Source organism: Enhydra lutris, unplaced genomic scaffold, assembly GCF_002288905.1.
Source record: "Enhydra lutris kenyoni isolate GAN:26980312 unplaced genomic scaffold, ASM228890v2 scaffoldscaffold7, whole genome shotgun sequence".
Lineage (NCBI taxonomy): Eukaryota > Metazoa > Chordata > Mammalia > Carnivora > Mustelidae > Enhydra > Enhydra lutris.
In genome coordinates this window covers 31,466,336-31,488,456 of record NW_019154091.1, presented here as the reverse complement: position 1 = coordinate 31,488,456, position 22,121 = coordinate 31,466,336, and the positions used below count along the sequence as shown (strand labels likewise).

The 22,121-nt window shown below is 45.7% G+C and overlaps 1 protein-coding gene across 1 annotated transcript in view; it reads right to left on the bottom strand.

Moving 5' to 3' along the window:
* Positions 1–22,121, bottom strand: part of LOC111142131 (carboxypeptidase M) — a 70,071-nt gene that overhangs the window by 11,602 nt on the left and 36,348 nt on the right. Inside the window, exons 3-6 of the mRNA XM_022495110.1 lie at positions 14,883–14,980; positions 4,940–5,112; positions 3,199–3,383; positions 2,377–2,547 (exon numbers count right to left, since the gene is read on the bottom strand). Of these exons, the coding sequence (XP_022350818.1) occupies positions 2,377–2,547; positions 3,199–3,383; positions 4,940–5,112; positions 14,883–14,980 (627 nt within the window). The remainder of the gene's footprint in view (positions 1–2,376; positions 2,548–3,198; positions 3,384–4,939; positions 5,113–14,882; positions 14,981–22,121) is intronic.

Sequence of the window (22,121 nt, the reverse complement as noted above, 5' to 3'; positions counted from 1 at the left end):
CGTTCACTAGGACTGGGTACCATCTGAAGAGTTTGTCATGGCAGTGACTCCCCATGTCTTATAGACGAGGAGACAGTCCCTGAGGGTGAGTGACATGCCAGTGAGTGTAGAGCCCAGCATAGGCCATCATGCTCAAGGCCCTGTGCTCCGGCCCATGACACGGAGCTGCTTCGGGGATAAAAGGAAGGGGGCCCAGCCGGCTCCCAGGAGAGAAGAGACCCATGCCCGCCTCCCAGTTCTCACTTCTGGAGACCCTATTTTCAGAGGGTTATAATCTTATTTCATATTTCCCAGATGCAAAACTTTTTATATTTTAAAATCTGAATTATCGATCTTAAACTTGATGACTGAAAAACACCATTGTCATTAGACTGTCCAGAAACATTTTCTTTCCTTCCTTGGAAAGTATATTTTATAATCTGTGGCATCTTGGATTTGATGAAATACGGTAACTTTGAAGGAAGTTACTTTCTGCCAGATTTTAACTTATTAAACTTGATTATCTGCCTAATAAAATATGTATTCTCAATTCCATCAGGAAGTAGTGAGTTGGGGAAAACAACCTCATGTTAAGAAAATAGTCAAAATATTATATCAAAATTTTATATTAAGTAATATCTATGTAGGTCTAAATTCTAGCAGGAAGAATTCCTGTCCTTTGTATTTACTTACCTTCTAAGTTTTGTATTTCTGACCTTGTTTTCACCAAGAAATAAGAGAGAAAAGGAAGAAAGAAAAGAAAACTGAAGTCCTTGGTTGGATGCTTCTCAGGTAGAAAGAACATAAACGGCGGAACAGGTGTCCAAAGCGCGCAGGGGTGGGGCTGCTAAGCGTGGAGTGTGCACGGCTCTGGATAAAGGGGGTCAGGCCTGGGGTACAAAACCTCCAGACCAAGCTGGAATGCTCTAAGCTCCTCACAGTGGCTGGCTCTGCCTGCTTTTCTTCTCCAGATACATCGTGTCCACCCAGGTCCACTTGGGAACAGTTCCCGACAGCAACATTAGGTTCCTGGACAGCAATGTTAGGTTCCTGGCTCATTTCCCAAACCTCTGGAGCTGCCCCAAGGGTTGCAGACTGACCCCAAGGGACGGCTCTACGGCTCTGCCCCCCCGGGTGGGAGGGAGCCCTCTGCTGCCTGTGAAGAGTAAGGAGCAGGCACCAGGCCTGTGGCAGGAGCCGTGTCGGGGACAGCAGGGAGAAGCATGGGCTGCTGCAGGGTCTCACTGGCCCCACTGCTTACACGGAGGTCTCTGCTACAGTGACACCAGGAAAGGGGTCTGTGCGCCGGGACGCAGCCCACAGTGTGCTTCAGACAGGGTCCGCTGACCCAGTCTCTAAGGGGGCACCTTCCACTGCGGCCATAGCCACGAGACCTGGTCCCCGCCTGCCCTCTCCCAGGCCCCCAACTAGCCCCAGTTCTCCTACACCCCTGGGCTCGCTTACACAATTCTTTTCACAAGAACATCCTCCTCCCCGGCCCTCATCCCGTGATCCCTACATGGCAGTCTCCCTATTCCCTCCCTCCTGGGCCAGGCAGAAAACTGGAGGCCCCCCAGCCCACCTCGTATCCAGCTGGAGAAGCATTTTTGTTCAGTTTGCAAAGTGGCTTTAAAAATCATGATACCGGGACGCCTGGGTGGCTCAGTTGGTTAAGCAGCTGCCTTTGGCTCAGGTCATGATCCCAGCGTCCTGGGATCGAGTCCCGCATCGGGCTCCTTGCTCAGCAGGGAGCCTGCTTCTCCCTCTGCCTCTGCCTGCCATTCTGTCTGCCTGCACTCGCTCTCTCTCCCTCTCTCTCTCTGACAAATAAATAAAAAAATCTTTAAAAAAAAAAAAAAAAACACGATACCTCATGTACAAGTTCAGCTTATTTTATAAACCGGACGGCCTGGCAATATTTGGATCCCACTGGTGCGTGGCCATAGTAGCTGGATTAGCAGCTGCCCCTGGTTGATGTGACATAGCATTACACTTCTCCAGGGTCTTCTCTACTCCCGATTGTATCCTGGCCTTCCACCTCTGTGGCACGCTGTACCTTTTCTAAATCTCTCCTTTTTATTCTAATTACACTGCCACCACAATTACTTAGGTGCACGTTGCTCTTTCCTATTAAGCCAGAGGGTAGGGGCTGCGTCCTGGCAACCTTCCTGGCGTAGTTCCCGGCTCACATAGGTAAACACTGAGCAAGTATCTGAGCAGCTCTTGGGCAGTCACCCCCCCCATCCCCCTGCTTCTGGGACATTAGCTGACAGAGACATGACAGAAGGGACAGCATCATGCGCAACAAACTTTGACAACTGCTGGGGTCAACAAAAGCCAGCTGGCATCTCTGGAGGAAGGCAAGAAGGAGAATGCTAGAAGGGAAGAGAAACTTACCTTTGAGTGGATACCAAGAGTAGCCATTTGTGATTCCATTAGGAAAGTTCATTTTGTTTTTACACTGGTCTCCTTTCTTCATGGTGGGATTTCTAGAAGCGTAGGTATGTGCAAGGTATTGGAAAACATCGTCATCAGGGGTTAAGCTACGGGAGTGTGATGTCCCTGTCGCTGTGTGTGAAAGACAAAGCAAGACCTTTCTGTTGGTGTCAGAGTACGAGCACTTGGAAACGCATGGGGCGCTGTGTCAGCAAACACGCCATCGCTTCACCTGCAGAAACCCTGCTTTCCCCGAGGGCCCTCCACCCACTCCCATGAGTGCTCCTCGTTTGTCACGAACACAGAGTGGTACCACACAAAGTAAACCAGATGCGTATTCCAACTCCTCCTGTATCAGCTTCCAAGTTAGATATCCTCTCAGTCACTCTCGCTAATTTCTCAAGGCTGGTGAACTCTCCTTGCATACTGTGGGGTTAAATAAAGGCACTGCTCTCATTTTAAGTCCTCATCCCAGAGTTTTAAAAGGAGTCAAATGACTGCTCCTAGGATTAGCAAAGAAGGGTACGTTCTGGTTTTATTTTGTTTCAGGCCGTTTGCCTATGTGGGGTATTCCAACCCAATTTTACTATCTTCCCGGTGACCCTCCAGTAACCCTGTGGGTCGTCAGGTCAGCCACACTGCCCACCTGCGGACAGGTGGCTCAGAGGTGAGCAAACGCCACCCCTGGCAGCGAAGACAAGAAGGCACACTCCTCCCCTCCAGAGGTCAGCTTTGCAGCCCCATTTGGAACTCAGGAGGCCAGGCCAGTCATTGTTTGCTCACCTGGAACACCATTGTCAAACGGGTAGCTGGCCACCAGGGCACCGCCGTGGAGGTTTGCAGAGAGGACAAACGTCTCTGTCTTCAGCCACTCCATGATGGCCACAGTTTCAGGCTGCCTTGATACATTGTTAAATTCAAAAGCATCGGGGAAATTTCTGTTCAGGTCATAGAAGTTAGTATTTTCCCTTTAAAAGAAAGAATATTTTAGGGTTTCCTGATGGTATGTGAGGGAGTGGATTCGTGCCACGTGTTATCACTTTGGTTTGTGCCCCAAGTGTTCTTCCAGATGTGAACACAGGGAAGGTGGACACTGTCCCAGGAGCCTCGGGTGGGCCACACTTGGCATTCACGCACTCTGCAGCCCCTGTGTGACCTGCTTTCGCCAGTGGGAGAGTAGCTGCTGTGCGGTAAGCAGGGCTATGATAAGTGTTTGCATTTTGGGGCTTTTGCTCTTGGAACACTCTCTTTGGGAAGCCTGAGCCTCTGGGCTAGTCCCGTGGAGAGTCTGCCTGGGGAAATGAGGAACCCAGGTGACAGCCAGAATTGAGACTCCAGCCATGTGCCAGGACCCAGCTGAGGCTCCAGACAGGATGGTACAGAGATTGGCCAGCCTTGCTCTGGCTTGTCTAAATTCCTAAGTTACAGAATTGAGAGTAAATAAAAAGGATTTAATTCCTTCAATTTAGGGATGTTTTGTTGCATGGCAACTGGTGACAGAAACATGCTACTTTATACAAATGTATTTCTGGAAAATGGGCTGGCCATGTTTAAATACACTAGAAAAACCTAAAGTTGAAGGGAATCAAGTGGTGAGATTTTATATTTTTTATAAAAGCAAACAAATGTTTGGACAAATATAAATGTATACTAGACATTTGAGAACTTGTAAACTTCCTGAGGCAGATTGCAACAAAATAAACTGTTTAAATCAGAAATATTATAAGACTCCCTGTTCTTTTTTTAAAGACTTATTTATTTATTTTAGAGAGAGAGCGAGCATAAACAGGGGGGAAGGACAGAGAGAGAGAGAGAAGCAGACTCCCCACTGAGCACGGAGCCCAACAGAGAGTTCGCAGAGCTTGATCTCACAACCCCGAGATCATGACCTGAGCCAAAATCGAGTCAGACACTTAACGGAATGAGCCAGCCAGGCGCCCTGATTCCCTCCTCCTTTTTCAGTTAGTTCTTGTGCTGACTTAATAAACCAACTGGTAATTACTGAGGGCCTAGCTAGGCGCTGGAGATTTCACAGGGAGCAACAGGAGCGACAGAATTCCTGCCCCCGGGTAGCTTACAGATTCGTGTGGAGAGAGATATTGAACAAGAAATCAGACCTTAAAATTTGTGCTACGAGGATGAAGTGGCAGGTGCTATGAACCAAGGGCCCAATATAGGACAGGTCAGGGAGGGAGTCTTTGAGCAAACACTGTTTAGCAGTGAGAGGCGTGAGGAGTGGGAAATGAGGTCTGCCTAGCGCCTGAGACGAGAAAGAAACAGGTCGGTCCAGGAGATGAAGAGACTCCAAGCGGCTGGGGAGTGGTGAGCGAGGGCGAGCAGCAGGGTGGGCCCAGGAGTACAGCGTCTTCTTGGGGATTTTACTTTTCATCTTCAAAGCAGTGGCAGCCTGAAGCATTTTCAGCATGGCAAGGACATGACCCAGGCCGAGCTGGTTCACTGTCGAGGCCATGGGGTGCTGTCTGGCGGGGGCCTTGTTGTTCTAAATAGACCAGCCCATCCTTACCTTCCATTACTGTAAAAACAGTCAGGCTTTATGACCGCTTCAAAGCCATCTGGGTTCATGGAAGGCATGAAGTGTATCCGGGTGCTGTTGATTAAATTTGTGATTTCCAAGTCTTTTCCATCGTTGGTTATAAGATGTTCAATTAAATGGAGTAGCAGCTCCCGCCCCACAGTCTGTATGTGTTAAAGACAAAATGGGATAGTATTAGGTCAGAGGAAAATAGTCCCTAAAGCCCAAATTCCCCAATGAGGGATTCTACTAGTTTGGTGTTTGAAACCAAATGTGATACCACGTGGTGGCTCTGCAAGTGGCAATTAGTCACAGGGGTGCTGAAAATTGTTGGGCAAAAATTAAAAAAAAAAATTTTTTTTTTAAAAACATACCTGTCTGTAAAGAATTTACTTTTTACAAAATGAATTAGGTGGGATAAAGGTTACGCTTATTATGTTTCCAATTTGTTTCCCTTCCAAAACACTTCCTGGAGTGGAAGGGCAGAGGCGGCATTCAGGAGGGCGGTGCAGACACACGCCGCAGTGTGTCTCGGCCAACAGCAGGGTGACAACCACTGCATCAGACACGGTAGACTGATGTAGATTTTAATAGGGAAGAATTCAGGTTTGTAACAAGCATAACTTAAGTAGGTTTCAGACTTTAATATCCCCCTATTTCCAAACTCCCCTCTTGAACACTTGTGCAATGTTCGACGTATCTGCATATTTCTGATGGCCACATTCTTGTTACCGAAACTAGAGTCATTCGCACATCATCCTCATAATTTTTTTTTTGCCGTTATTTTCTATACTACTGCTTCGTTTATATTTTCTTTAAACTGACTTTTTGCTTACAGAAGAAATGAAAAACCTTTGTGTCGTTACCATTTTGCTAGATAGGTTTCTGAAGTACACTGTTAAAAAGCAGGACTATGAGGGGCACCCGGGGGGCTCAGTGGGTTAAGGCCTATGCCTTCCGCTCAGGTCATTATACCAGGGTCCTGAGATGGAGCCCTGCATCCCCGCATCGCATAGGGCTCTCTGCTCAGCAGGGGGCCTGCTTCTCTTCCTCTCTCTCTGCCTACTTGTGATCTCTGTCAAATAAATAAATAACATCTTAAAAAAAAAAGCAGGATTATGAAAATAAGAATGGTCATATCCACCTGATTATCTTATGTAGCACCAGTGACTGGGAAACTAGAGACCTACAGGAGATCTCGTTTTATAATTCCCAATGGTGAGGACTATTTTATTATTATTTTAAAAAGTCATCCTCACATCAGCCTCATTATAGAAAGATTTGACTGGACTTGATCAACATGTCTCTATAATCCTGGGCTCAAGGAATCTGCTTCTGAGAAAGGAATGCTGGCCTCTTACCTAGGATCAGCTGCTGCTGAGGGTTAGTCCCCGGGAAATGTGGGGGCGTGGTGATTAGGGGCTGGCTCTAGAAGCACTCATGGAGGCAATGAGCAGGACAGGAGTTTCCAGTTACAACTCCAACCGTATGAACTCACTGCGGTGCAATGGATGAGAAATCCTCGAACGGTCATTACTCCCTCTAGTCCCCCCACTGACAAGGAGAGAAACCACATTTTATGACTTTGTTATCCTAATGAACATGGAATACTTGAAATCGGGACTCAGGAGATTTGGAAGATGTAAATTACATATTCACAGGTAGCATCAATTTCAGAGTGGAAATATATTCAATTCTGACTTCACTTTTTTCCTACTTATTTCTATCTTCTTCTACTACCTTGATTTTTGTTTTTATAGTCAAAATTGTCAGCTTATGGGGCACCCAGGTGGCTCAGTGGGTTAAGCATCTGCCTTCAACTCAGGTCACAATCCTGTGATCAGCCTTACAAATGCTTCTCCCTTCTGCCTCTGCCCTTGCTCACTCTGTCTCTCAAATAAAGAAAATCTTGAAAAACAAACAAACAAACCCACAAAAAACTGTCAGCTTGAAAAAGTCCTTACAAACTAATAACCAGAGAAGTCAAGTAAGCCACACACTAGGTTTCCAGTTGTCTGTTTTAGGAGCTCAAGCACCCTGGAAGCAACCTCATGAGCTACGTGCTGGCCAGTGGAAGGGCCTTGGTGAGTCTCGTCTGTGAAAAGCGGGTTTCCATGTGAAAAGTTGGTGTACATGTGGAAAGTTGGTGTACATGTGGAAAGTGTGGCAATTTAAGGAGTGTTCTGCTCAGGGGTGGGTGAAGAGGAGAAGGTTAGAGAAAGGGAGGAGGCCGTGACCAGGAGTCACTTGTAGCTCCTGAAATTTCTAAACGTCAGTCGTGCCTGTCAGATGGTCGGTTCAGTTAGAGGGACAAATCAGGACGAACCCGAGGCCCATCTGAGTGCCCAGGCGAGGACAGAGGAGCCATGTCAGAGTCCCCATGTGGCTCAAGATGTGACTTTCCCTCAACTTTCTCAACTGAACAATCGCAAGCGCGCCACAACTCAAGACGGAAGCTGGCCAAGACATTCGCCTCAAAGGAAATGAGAACAAAAAGGAGTTGAGGAGCTACAGGTAGGCCACAGAACGAGACTGAGGCCCAGAGCAGAATGGAAAAGTTAATGTTTATCATTAACAGAGGGCAGGGGCTCGGGGAGATCAGTGTTCCTATCAAGGGCTTAGAAGTAGAAGATTCTATTAACAGCTAAAAACTATGTATTTTCAATGATTACAATTTCCAAATTTTCCCTCATTTTTTTCTTGACTTTGGAAGAATCTTCTGATACTTCCTTGAGAAAATATTTATCAAGTTCATTGGTTACTTGAGTTTCACTTTGGTTTTATCATAAGTAAAATGAAATCTCATACTTATTTAAAGGGTAACATAGAATATGACACCCATTTTATTTTATATCCTTTTAATCCTTCTCATTCTCTTACTACAGAAAATCCACAGATTTCTAGAATGATGTCTGGCAAATATTAATGATGGTTATTTCTGAGTGATAGTATTCTGAATGATTTTTACTCCTTTTACTTTTCTGGCATCACTTTTTAAAGAAAACCTTTATTATTTTTACAAAACCAATAAAATCATGATTCTTTCAAGTAAACAAATGTAAAGCTGAAGTATATTCTGTTTTGTCTCCACATTCCAAAACAAATCACTAAGTCCTTAACTACAGAGGGTAAGTAAAAAAAACCTTGGAAATACGGTAAAGAACCAGTAAAGAGTCCAGTAACTTAAAAAATGCTGAAGTTAAACAGCTAAAATTTCAGGGAGTTAAAGCCCTCTCTTTCTGTTGGGCTATATTTTGCTGCCTTCCTAACAGCAGATTTATGCCAAATATTATTCAAATTAATTCTTCCCAACCTTAATATAAAAGTTTCAAGCACTCATTCATGTTTTATGCATAAACCTCCCTTCTTTAAAATTAAGTCTTTGAATCTGAAACCTTAGAGAATCCAGATTTTAAAAAAAGAACACGGTCAAACCAATCCCAATAGCTTAATCAGCTTTCCATTTAGCACTCACTTCCTCTCTGTGAGGGTGTAGACTTTATATGAGAATCCCTCATGAAGAGACTGAAAGGCTGAATGAACGCACCAGCCTTTCACCGAAAGGCTCCAGTTAAAATCCGCCAGTTAAAATGGCAAAACCCAGAAAGCAGAAAATAAATTCTCCATCAGTTTGAGTTTATATTCAAGGCGGAATTTGCTAAAGAGATAAAAATGAGTGTTCTAGCTCTTCGAAGAATGTTTTTTAACGTGAAAAAAAATTTTTGAAGAGTCTACAATCTAGGTAACTTTGAGAGAGAGAGAAAAAAAAAGCCAGCTATTCCAATGATGGAATCTGTTTCTAAAAATGCTACACTATAATGCAGCCTCTCAGTGAAAAAAAAAAGCCTATGCGCTCTGGGACTCCCCAAATGGTTATCGATTTAATTCATATGTCTGATTGCCTCGTTAAATCCTTCTTCAAATATCAGCCTAAATATTACATTATCTAGCAGACTTTTCCCTGGGTTCCCAAAGTCTGGATTCATGATCTGCACATGTGGCCCCAGAACTCTGCACGCTTGTGTTTCTCCTAATACCACCCACAAAAATTATAATGGCCTGACTAACTCTGACTGACCTTGACTGACCACTCCAACCCCCACTCCATCTTCTAAGCCTAGAGGGCAGGGATCCTAATAGGCTTTCTCTGTAGAGCTGGTATCTTGCCCTGCTCTGGGAATATAATGTACTCAATAAATGATTGCTGATTACTGCTGACAAATCCATCACAAGGTCAAGACTATTCTAAGGAAGAAATTTGGGGCACCTGGGTGGCTCAGTGGGTTAAGTCTCTGCCTTTGGCTCAGGTCATGGTCTCAGGGTCCTGGTATTGAGCCCCACATCGGGCTCTCTGCTCAGCAGGGAGCCTGCTTCCCCCTTCTCTCTGCCTGCCTCTCTGCCTACTTGTGATCTCTCTCTGTCAAATAAATAAATAAAATCTTAAAAAAAACGGGCACCTGGGTGGCTCAGTGGGTTAAAGCCTCTGCTTTCGGCTCAGGTCCTGATCCCAGAGTCATGGGATCGAGCCTTGCATCAGGTTCTCTGCTCAGTGGAAAGCCTGCTTCCTCCTATCTCTCTCTGCCTCCCTCTCTACCTACTTGTGATCTCTGTCAAATAAATAAATAAAATCTTAAAAAAAAAAAAAACTTTAAAAAAAAAAAGGAAGAAATTTCTGAAAACAAGAGGACTTAAGCTGCTTAATGAGGGCAGATGTACAAATGATCAAGTTATTTCCTTTGAACCATTTTCAACATTGAACCGTTTTTCCAGGGCCAAGGACTCAGGATATCTGGTCACCCTAGCCCAGCCTTTACCAAAAGTGGAGATGAAGAGAAAGCGTGAAGATGAAGAGAAAAAGCACAATTACAGGAGAAATAATACATGTTTAAAAAGAATCAGATACCTCTTCTGAAATAAAGATTAATTCTACCTCCAAAAGGAAAAAAATAATGCTTTAAAGCCACACTACATGACTGAGGACATTTTGCTATCATCTTGTATAATGGTAGGAAAAAGAACTTGGCAAATGGCATCTGGAAGGATAAGCTTTAATTTTTTTTTTTGTTTTGTTTTTTAGTACATTTGGAACCTGTACTGAATGTTGACTACACATCTCAGATTTTCCAACACAGGCAAAATTCAGATACTATGTCTTAGTGTTCATATAAACCATTAAAATACCCTCTAAATACAGACATCTAAGCATACAAACTACATCTCATAAATTCTCTTATATGCCTAAGAAGGTGTGTGAAAATAATTACCCATTATCCTTTATTTTTAGGTTGAAAAATATGGTCACTATTATCCAGGGAATGTTTTTGCTTTCAATTTATATATTTAGAACACAACGAACTATACATTAATGCCACCCAAATCTGAAATTCTAAGTGTGATGTGGATACTTCAAAAGTCTACCCTAGGGACGCCTGGGTGGCTCAGTGGGTTAAGCGTCTGCCTTCAGCTCAGGTCATGATCCTAGGGTCCTGGCATCGAGTCCCACTTCGGGTTCCTTGCTCAGAGGGGAGCCTGCTTCTCCCTCTGCCTGCTGCTCTCCCTGCTTGTACGTGCTCTCTCTCACGCGTGATCTCTCTCTCTCTGACAAACAAGTAAAATCTTAAAAAAAAAAAAAAAAAGGTCAACCCAAATAACCCATCATAATAAAAGTAATTTAATGATGTTTGAGAAATTGGAGCTTGGGGGGGAAGAAAAGAATCCAGATTGGCAATTCAGTTAAGCATAACAAGCACATATTGAAAACCTACTCCCCATACTATTTAAGACCTCGGCCCTGAGGTCAGGGGAACTTTGTGAACCCAGCCTGTGACCTCTACTTTGCCTAGTACTAGATTAGCTGAAACTACAGGCAGTCAACTTTCTCAGCACTTAGTCATGCCTCACTTCAGTATTTCCATTAGAGAGCAATTAGAGATGTCTTAGTAACCTAGAGATTAGCCAAGATTTTCTTTTTCTACAAAGTTTAAAAACCATGGGGTAGGAGACAGGCACAGACAGTGTGAGGAGGCCTTGAGGAAGGAAAAAGGAGCGGATTTTCCCAGGCTTCTCCCCTGCCCACATCGAGGCTGAAGGTATTAGATGTTCCAGTTTCGGAGCCTGGTAGATGACTGGTTATAGCTTACGACAAAGCCAGCCAGGAGCAGAAGGAGGGCAAGGGAGACAAAGACCCCATTCTCAAACAGTGTCAGGATTGGTGCGGGGAGGGGATGGTAGGGAGCCTCATTCAGTGTGTGCTGGCATCACCCCTTCCAAGCAGAAACCCTCACTAGATTTCAGCTATGTCTGTGCAGCAGACTAGGAGCCTGCACAAGTCAAAACTAGGATCAGGGCTTCTACAAGGCAACGTGTCCCCGTGTGCGCACGCAGAGGGCTCAGATAAATGAAAAAAACACCTGCTAGTCTTAGGAAAATGAGAAAGATAGAACTCAGAAACACTTCTCTCACGTTGTTCTGGAAAGAGCATGAACACCAGGTGGCAAAGGCTTGTCAAAGGGCACTGTTAGCTACCCTGCCTGACTCCACAGCTATCAAGGAGGGGGAGGCAGGGAGTACAAAAAAGAAAGGGACAGAGAGGGACTAGGATTTCTATCCAGCATTACGTAAGAGCTTGTCACTCTTTTACATGTTGAATGACACCAACTCTTCTCATCGAGGGGCACTGTTATGTGTCCATCCAAACGATCATAGATGTACACGTCAAAATATAAAGAGTGCAAACAGGACACTCAGAAGGCAGCAAGGAGAGTCGAGGAGGCAGACCATAGCTGGGTGAGGCCCAGTGCTTGGGCTCGGACTCAGACAGCCTACCACCAAGCACATCCCCCACCAAGCACTTAGTGTAGCCCACGCTCATTAATGTTGGCTCGTGTTATCATGAGCTTGGAAAGCACGGTGGAGAAGGTAACTTGCCAGTCTGACCAACGAGGCACGGTAAGCTGGTGTCGTTGGAAGGATGTGAGCCAAAGACAGGGTGATGGGAGACAAGAAAAATATTGTACAAGAGGAGGGGTAACATCACTTCTTTTATAACAATACTTGCCTGCAAAGGGGCCATTTTAAGTTGACTTTGCTATCTGAAGTTTGCTTTTTTGCAACCCTTAGCATCAGCCAAATTAATCCATCTTCACGATTCCTAAGGGTTTATTAGCCAAAAAATGTTTCACCTAAATACAGCAAACCTTTACATTTCTCTTCCATTTGGAAGGAAACAGGGACTAGAGGCACAACTTCAATGATACTGTATGGAAGGAAGCAAAAAATCCAGAATGTGGGACATTCTGCAGGACAGACAACTGATTAGGTTTCTATGAAGTCTAGAGTCATGAAAAGATCCTTAAATGCTAGAGTAAAAGATCCAGGCAAATGGGCCACGTGTGATGCGTGGTCCTGGACTGGATCCTGATGTAGACAATCTGGGGGACATCGGAGAATCCAGAAAGTGGGGTAGAAATGTAAAGACAGGATAAATTCTTATTGAAAGGGTAGCTAGTATTAACTTAATTAAATGTTACAAATAGCAAATCAGCATAGCTCATTTAATAGACGTGCACACATGCACACAAAAACATCTAGAAGGAGAAATAGTAAGAAATTAGCTACTTATTTTTGGAAGGTCAATATACAATGTTGTGTCGTGGTGGTGGTGGTGGTGATTTGTTTTTTCTGAGAATGCTCATGATTGATTTTATAATAACAACAGATCATTTTTAATTTAAAAAAGACCGGATTCTGAAACAAGGTATAAGAACATAAGGTAAAAAGCCATGGGGTTAAAAATAGCAGGTAGGATCAGCGGAACAGGGTCTTCCTAATGTGGCTGACGCTCACGGCCATCTAGCTATGTGCTAAGTGTGGGAAACACATTCCTATGTGGGGTGGGGTCCAGGTATGAGGGGAAACATTTTAAAAAGCGTGTGATCACTTCTGTCTACCAGGCCACACTCTGTGCATATATGTCACCTGGGGGATTCCCCACACGAGGCCCACAGACTCCTAGAAGATCCATACGTCCTGAGGTCAGCACCCAAAATCTGCAGCGGAATAGCAATGTATCCATCTAACGAAGGTGAAAACCAGTACTCTAAAATGTTAGCTGTATAGCCTTTTATAGTGAGTTCTCAAAAATGCTTTTTCGATTCCAAAAGATCTGAGAGCAGAAGGTGGCTAGGTAGTCGGACCTTCTACTCCAACAGACTCGTCTGTGTGAAGCCATCACTGTCCCTAGCTCCTCGCGGCACCAGGAGGGCAGAAGGTACAAGATCTCACGTTCCGGATAAGTTCCTCAGTGGCCCATGAGCCCAGACACTGCCACCAGCTGGGACACACAGGGGATCACAGGGTCTCAGGTCCCTGCCCCAAGGCACACCAGGACTTTTCCCCTTCTTGACCTCAGTCCTGAGCATTCCTCAAAGACTCAGGGTGAACGACAGCCCCGATTTGATGGTGATGCCTCAACTACCTGGACAGCAAGAGGCCAGAAGTCTGGGAAGGCGCATGTTAGGAAGAAGCCAGCTCGGAGGTGAGTGAGGGAAAGGACTCTGGCTTGTCCTTCAAAGTTTCAGCTCAGAGGATTATCTCTGAGCAGCACACTGGAACCTGCGAAGTGCCAGGCACTCAACAAATACACTCCTGCACTTAACGCGTGCTCTTGGCCTCATACTGAAGCTGGACTCCGCAGGCCTGGATCCACAGATGACACAGTGAGGGGCACGTCCGGGCTGCCTTCCGTGGCCAACAGCTGTCTTACCACAACACCGGGCACACTCGAGTCTGACAGGCACAGCCCAGCCGCACTCAGGAAAGTCATGTGGGGACTGACCCTCCCTCCACTCACAAATCAGGCCCCCCAGCCTACACCTTCCTTAGAGGTGAGCGTCTGCATCTTCCTTCCGCTACGAGGAGCAGCCCCTGTCGGCAGGAGAGGCCGGGCAGCGCGTGTCCTGAGAGGAGGATCCTGCTCGCACAGAGCCTGGGTTTGGGGAGGCCAAAGCCAGGACAGGAAGGCCAGCACCGGAGAGAGCCTGCCACCGCCTTTGCCAACTCCCCAGTGTCCTCACAAGTCAAAGGGTTGCACCTAGGGCGCTACGCCTTTACGTCGACATTCCTTGAAGGTAAGCATGTTTTAGAGGGTGCTATACACATTGCCATGGGAATTTTCTCGGCGGTGATGACTGGGAACTATCTTTCTCTTCCACTCGACTGCCCAGGCCCATAAGGTCCTGGGAACAGAAAATACCACAGCTGTCACATTCCCAGAATCCTCCGAGGGAGCGCGGTAAGAGCAGGAGATGCGCCCTCAAAGGCCTGACAGGAATGACTGCCAAGCAGGAGGGGTTAAGGGGGTAATGTGCACAACAAAATAAATAACATGACATCAAACAAAATGAAACAAAATGAGAGATTACCTCTGAGAAGTTGGAAAAGAGGCGAGACATTATTATAAAATTAAAGAGCGTTTGTTGAGTAAGAGAACCTAAGTTTGATTGCTCCAACTTCAATATTGAAAACATGGACTAGAAGACTATGAGAAGGTGACAAAAGCTTTCAAAAAGCCAGCTATGAGGAATTCGGACAGCTCTCTGGGGTCTTCTGACTGTTTTGAGTTCAAATATAACAGAGCTCCTTAGCCGGGTCACCTTGGTGCCCACCGGGAGGGGGGACTGTCAACTTGGGACGGGTTTCGGGGCCTCAGCTGGCTGTGCAAGGCTAGAGTAGCTCCGGTGACCGTTTGGGGGCACTGGCTGTGGTGGCTGCCAGGCCCGATTCCTTAAATTCTCCCAGAAGTCCTCACAGGAAGACCTTTCCAGATTTTTGGAACGAATTATACTGCTTCCTTCCTTAGCACTTATATGGAGTGCGAGAGACCGGAGGGGACATGTCCCTGGTGACATTTCAGATATTCGAGCCGCACACATACCTCGTCTCCGTGCATGTTGGCCACGTATTTGAACTCTGGAATCCCAATTCTGTGCTCCTTTGGGAAGCGCCCCACGACAAGAACCCACAGGTTTCTGCCTTTACAGGGAAGAAAGACGTTGCAAAGTAAGTTGTGTTTGCAAATGACAGACGAACTCTGGGAGAACGAGCAGAGAGCACAAACTGCTGCTTCTCCCACCTCACCCGCGTCTCTAGAAGCCCGAAGCGCGTGAGACTAACCCCTCGCGCTCAAAATGCTTAGTTCACTTCCAGCCCCAACCCCTCTTATTTAGCACAGATATTTCACTTATTATTTCAGAATGTAACTTTTAAAAATTGAAGACTGATTAGGCCACATGGGTCTGCTTTTTCCAAAACACGTGAATACCTGGCTCTGAGTTCCTAGTGCTTTATAGGAATGACCTTGCTCATTCACCCCATTAAACATACTTAAGTTATAGCTGATGGTTGACCGGGAGGGTGCCGTAATTCTCAGTTCAAAGAAAGCGAAGAAGCAACAAGGAATAAAACACAGAACTCAGAAGGGAGATGGTTTTTAAAGTAACAAATCCGGAGTCTGGTGTCAAACACCGGTATGACATGGCTCCTTGAGTGTCCCTGATGTGCGCGAGTCCTGTCAAGAAAACCGCAACCAGAATCCATGCTAAGGATGCCTCAAGGAATACTTCTAAGTCCTAATCCTGCTGCAAGGAGCATGATTCGGGCAAGGAAGGGCAGGGACCAAGATCACCGAGGATTCACTCTGTGTAGACATTACGGTCGGTACTCGGGTTCACGTTATCTCAGTAATCCCTGGTCATGACCCACAGAGACGGATTTTCAACCAAACCTTACAAATGAGAAAACTGATCTTCCAAACACTTAAGCAAGCTGCTTGTGATCACACAGCCAGTAAGAGGCTGTGATCTGAGCCCCAAAGGCAAGACATAACCTATTTGACTTCAATTCGGGGGCTCCTTCCACTAAAGAAAACGGCCCGTCTCTCAGGAGGAGTGGATTCCTAATCAGTAAAATGAAGAGGTCCCTTTCAGTTCTAACATCGACTCTTTTAGTCATCAGCCTTTCTTTTTTTTTTTTTTTTTAATTTATTTGACAGAAATCACAAGTAGGCAGAGAGGCAGGTAGAGAGTGGGGAGCAGGCTCCCTGCTGAGCAGAGAGCCCGATGCGGGGCTCGATCCCAGGACCCTTAGATCATGACCTGAGCCGAAGGCAGTGGCTTAACCCACTGAGCCACCCAGGCGCCCCTCATCAGCCTTTCTTAATACAAAGACTTTAAAATTAGAAATTGAGGAATATGTTCAAAATCTATCATACGCATATACATTCAAATACCTGTGATAGCAAGCGTTCTGTGGAATTCAAGAGCCTGGGGGTGGGAATATCACAGCAGCTGATGCACTAATGGGGAGCAGGTCTCCCTGGAATTTCAGATCCAGTCCCTTAAATCAGGGGTCCCACAGGCTGAGGAACTCTCAGTTGCCATGAGAAATCCAGGAAGAAACAGATACTCAGCCTGTCTTTTTCACCATTCACTCTCTATTTATTGTAACAGTATTTTGGGTACATGTTTCATGAGAGGGTGCTGCTTTAAATTTTGTAAACGCAGGATGTCTCAGAAACACCCACAAAATGCCGTTTATCTGACCAGACTAGAGCAGAGTCTTCATTCACTCATATGTTCACCCAGTTAGTACGACTCCTTCCAGCCACTGAGACGTGTGATCAGACGGCACAGGTATAAGTTATACTCTCCACACCCAGGGAGCTTCTGATCTAGTGAGAACAGCAATGTGCAAACATATAATTGCACTAGACGGTGACATACACGGCCACAGAAGTGTATGTAAGGTACTGTTGCGCATGCAGAATAAAAGAAATGGTTCATCCTTTCCAAGCAGGGAGATCATGAAGAGCTTTACAGATGACTTCTGAACAGAGTTTGGAAGAATGATTCTAAGTCTGCCATGTGGACAAGTATAATCCATCCCGTGATTTCCCATCAGAACCATTTCATTATCCAGAACCTTCTGTTCCCCAGTAGGATTTCTCAGGTCATCTGGAATTTCAATTCTACGAAGTTAACATTTTCATGTGAGCAAAGTTTTTTTTGTTTGTTTTTTGTTTTTAAGGCTGGGTGTGGAGCCTACTTAAACAACAACAGGGGCACTTGCAGGGGCTCAGTGGCTTAAGTATCTGCTTAATCCCAGGGTCCTGGGATTTAGCCCCACGTCAGGCTCACTGCTCAGCAGGAAGCCTGCTTCTCCCTCTCCCACTCCCCCTGCTTGTGTTCCCTCTCTTGCTGTGTCTCTGTAAAATAAATAAATAAAATCTTAAAAGAAAAAGCACCGCCACCACCACCAAAAACCACGGGGCTTGAACTCACAACCCTGAGACATGACCTGAGCTGAGATCAGGAGTCAGAAGCTTAACCAACGGAACCACCCTGGTGCCCCAAGGAAGAACTTTCTCTGAACAAGCTAAAAAACCTGGCTCTTTAGGTTTCCTTCTGCAGAATGCTTTTTTTGTAGCTATTAATGCTTTTAAGGCTAAAATAATCACAGATGTGTACAGAATATGATTTAGTCCCCTCACAGGCAAGGGGGGAAATTCAGTATCATCTGAACATAATACTTAACAATTGTTGTAACTGTATAACAACAGATTTGCAACAGCTGGCCTGTTACACAAGGCTAGGACCTAAGACAACAAAACCTGACATGGAGATCCAATCCTAATTGGCTTAAGGAAAGAGGGAGACCAATAAAACCTAAGTAAAGAGGCACTTTATGTGCAACTCAGACTCAATTTTACCATGAATGGCCCCTAAAGGAACTGCAAGATGAGAAAATTTACCTTGAAATACCTCAATGGCACGAACTTTGAGAATGAAAACCAACCAATAATCCTAGAAGGTATTCACGCAATACTTCTGGAATGACAAGCTTCTTGAAGGGTTTTAACCTCCCTTTCCAACAAACACTGGCCATCTCTGGCTTAGACCAAAGTAAATGCACAAAGGACAAAGTTTACTTTCCACAGTATGATTGCCAAGGTCAGGGTATTTAAACAAGATTTTTTTTTTCCTATCAAGGTTGGAAAGGCTACCCTTATTCCCCCCCTCCCTTTTTAAAGATTTTTATGTATTTATTTGACAGAGAGAGAGAGACCACGAAGCAGGCAGAGAGAGGGGGGAAGCAGGCTCCCCGCTGAGCAAAGAGTCTGGGCCTCGATCCCAGGACCCTGAGACCATGACCTGAGCGCCCACTGAGCCACCAGGCGCCCCATTCCCCGCTAACAGCAGGTGCTGAACAGTTCTGAAATGCTTGGCCTCTTTCTCTTCACTACAAAGGAAATGAAACCTGGATTCCAAATATTTTAGTATCTATATTATGTTCAGGAACTTGGACTTTGCCACAAATCCCAGGAACGTGACACAGGTGCCCAGCTGGGTTTGCTCAGAAGATCAGGAAAAGCTTTACAAAATTTAGAAGGATTCACAAAAATCCAAACACAAGAAAGCAGGCAAAACATGTCAGGAAATACTTTAGGAATTCAGGAAAAAGCTGACGGCAAAATGCAGAAAACTAAGTAAAGCTTCAACAGGTAGGAATGGGAGGAGTGTCGTGCCCACATCAGAATCACCTGGATCCTTGGAAAAATGCCAACCCCTGAGCCCCAGCTGCTAAATCGAACTCTAGGGGTGAAGTTCAAAACTGCATTTAACAGGCAGCCTTGGTGATTCTGAGGCACATTAAACTTTGAAAGCTGGCTGAGGCTGAGGCAGTGAACGTCTAGATAGATCTGGGAAGCCCTTGGTTTTTAAGTAAAATCGTCTCATTTTACATATAATCATGAGTACGTGTCTGTACTAACAAATATACCTTTATATCTTTTTAAACGGATGCTTATTTTTTTACTATTTGAATATATTACCACTGGTTCAACCACTGCTCTTTTGTTAGATGTCCAAAACTAGTTTTATGTGAACTCCAGCGTTACAGAATTTAGTAATTCTGAAATTACAGAATTTGTAATTTTGAAATTACAGAATTTCAAAACCAGAAGACAAAATTATATTAATTATAGCCATGTAAAAACAGACTGTTCATTTAAAGAGTACCACACAAGGAGACCGCCCCATGGCACATAAAGCCTGAAATCAACAGATGGGTCTTCAGGGGTCCACAGTGACGCCCTTGGAGTGAGAAGTGTTCGACTGATAGGGCGATGAAATCAAAACACTTTTTTCCCACTTCCCTATCTTTCCAGTTTCTCAAATCTACGCTACATTTATCATTCACAAAGTACAGGTCCTCTGCCCCAGACCCCAGCCTCCGCACATCTGTACGTGACCTGCACAACACCTCCACGGGACGGGCGCGACCTGCCACTCAGTGCTGCAGAAACCGATTTGAGCGGCAGAACGAAGGTCTGCACCCAGCTCTGTCTGATTTGAGAATCTGTATTCTTCTGATGGTGCCAGGCTGCCTTCATCTCCCCAGAAGTACTAGGTGGGCCAGAGCCAGTGTCACCCTGGGGGAAATGTTCCCAGGCAGTCCTCTCAATATTGTGTTGCCATGGATCACACCAGGAACAGGATCCAGGTGCCAGCTGGAGAGGACCAGTGGAGCTGGGGACAGGAGCCCCAACTCGAGGGCTAGTCTCCCTGTCAGGCTCTCTCTGCTGAGGGTTCCAGACTCTGTGTCGGTGGTCTGGTCACCAGAGCGCAGCTGCTTAATGATGAAGCAGGTTCCAGTTTTCCATGAGGCTTGTTTGTACTGTATGATCTTCAAAGCTCTGGTATCCAGAGGCATGAATCAGCTGCTCATTTCCCAGACTCCACGGGGCTCTGCGTATCCCTACAATCACCCCCGGAGCTAAGGCAGAGCCTGAGAGAGCTTGCCCGAGCGTCCTCATGTATAAGCTGGAACAACAGCTCCTTGGGCAAGGCTGTGGTAAGGCTGATGAGTTCCTTCCTCCTTCCCTGCGGATGAGTCAAAGATCTGACACCACACCTTTCAATCTCACTTGTGCACGTTTCCATTACCACATGCACACACACAGAGCTCAGCACATGGAGCTTTAGCCCTACATTAAATAATGGGCGAGTCAAACACAGCACAGCACTTGAGTCCACTTAAACATTCCACCTTCAAGTTCACATGGCCTCTGGCTTTGAAGTGGAGGAAAAGAGGTTCCTGCTACATGGCTCATTACAAAAACCACACACACACACACAAGTAGCAAACAAAACACATACAAAAAGCATGAGCAAGAGTTTCCTGACTGGCCATGCCCACATAGTAGCATCATTCAGAGCTCACAGCATCCCTGTGTACTCACTTAACCCTGACAACTGCCACTGGGAGGCGAGAGGATGCCCCTTGCAGCCAGGTGGGCACAGTCTTAGGTAACCTCAAAAGGCTATGGTTCTCCAAGTGTGGTCTCGGGACCAGTAACATCAGCATCACCTGTGAGCTCGTGAAATATGCATTTTCTCGGGCTCTACCCCAGATGTGCTGAATAGGGAGCTGGGTGAGGACCAGCAGTCTCTGTTTTAGTAAGAACCCAAGGGATCCTCACACGCACTGAAGTTTAAAAATTGCTGTAACAAGAGCTGGAGATTTGGGGTATTAAAATTTCTGTAGTAGAGTTTAGCTTCTCCTGTCTGATATGCTCTCCGTAACCCACCCACCCCAAATGATCCTTCCCTCCACTGACTCTTCATCATTCTTATTGTTGATAACCAGTAATTTTTTTCCAGACAGGGGCTCCCAGAACCCTAAGATTTTGTGGGGATGACCCAGAGGTGAGGAAAGTTTAAACACTTTGCTTTAAAACTACTCAAGAATCTGCTTCTCAATTTCTCCCTCTGCCCCCCTCCCCTCCGGCTCATGCACATGCACTCTAAAATCAATTGATCAAGGGCACCTGAGTGGCTCAGTTGTTAAGCATCTGCCTTCAGCTCAGGTCATGATCCCAGGGTTGTGGGATAGAGCCCCACCTCAGTCTCCCTGCTCAGCAGGGAGCCTGCTTCTCCTTCTCCCTCTGCCTGCTGCTCTGCCTGCTTGGGTTCTCTCTCTGTCAAATAAAATAAATAAAACCTTTACTCTCTCTCCCTCTCAACCCCCACCCCCTCCTTCCCGATGTGTGTGCTCGTAAATAAAAGTTATACCATAGTAAGACATCATCGGCAAAGTCTAGCTCTTCAAATTTTTTCCCTGGATACTCTCATATTATCGGCCTGCATCATCAAATAGTATTTGTACGTGCACAGATATGATTCCAGATCTGAAATAATACTTAGGGTTCTAGAAGTGCAGACTGGGACATAAATAGAGAAAAATGGAACACAGAGGGACCTGAATACTTGTCCTGTGGAAACCGAGGAGGGCAGTCTCAAGCCAGGCGAACAGAGGAGGTGCTTTAAGGTTGCAGTAAAACCCAGGCAGGAAGAGCGGTAGCCCAGTTACCTGTTGGAACACAAGCCTGCCTGACCTCGGGAGCCAGGAACGGGACAGCTGAGGCTTGGCTAGACCACGGCCAGGAGACCAAGCTGAGAGCAGCAGCCTGGACAGACCCTGTGCTCCCGGAAGCAACTGGACTTCTTTATAAAGCCTGGTACGGACTTGGCAAAAATCAGACTCATCTTCACTGTGAAAGCTACTAGCCTGGATGGAGGCTTAGCCTTTCATTTGCCCATTTATTCATTCAATAATTAGGTACTGGATGCTTAGCCTGAGTCTGGCGTTTAGTCAGCTGAAACAATTGTAAATTGCTGCTTATACTGGCCTGAAAAACACTAATTTCCTATTTTAAAAAATATTTTGGAATGTCAGTTTATTTTTTTTTTTAAAGATTTTATTTATTTATTTGACAGAGAGATCACAAGCAGGCAGAGAGGCAGGCAGAGAGAGAGGAGGAAGCAGGCTCCCTGAGAGAGCAGAGAGCCCGATGCGGGGCTCGATCCCAGGACTCTGAGATCATGACCTGAGCCGAAGGCAGCGGCTTAACCCACTGAGCCACCCAGGCGCCTCTACTCCCCACATGGGGATCAAACGTACAACCCTGCGATCAAGAGTCTCATGCTCTACTGACCGAGCCAGCCAGGTGTCCCCTGATTTTCTGATTTCTGACATCACTTTCATTTGAGGGGAAAAAAAGTCCAAAAGAAGCACAGTGTCTTATAAACCTTCCATTATTTGGGAGGGTTAATCA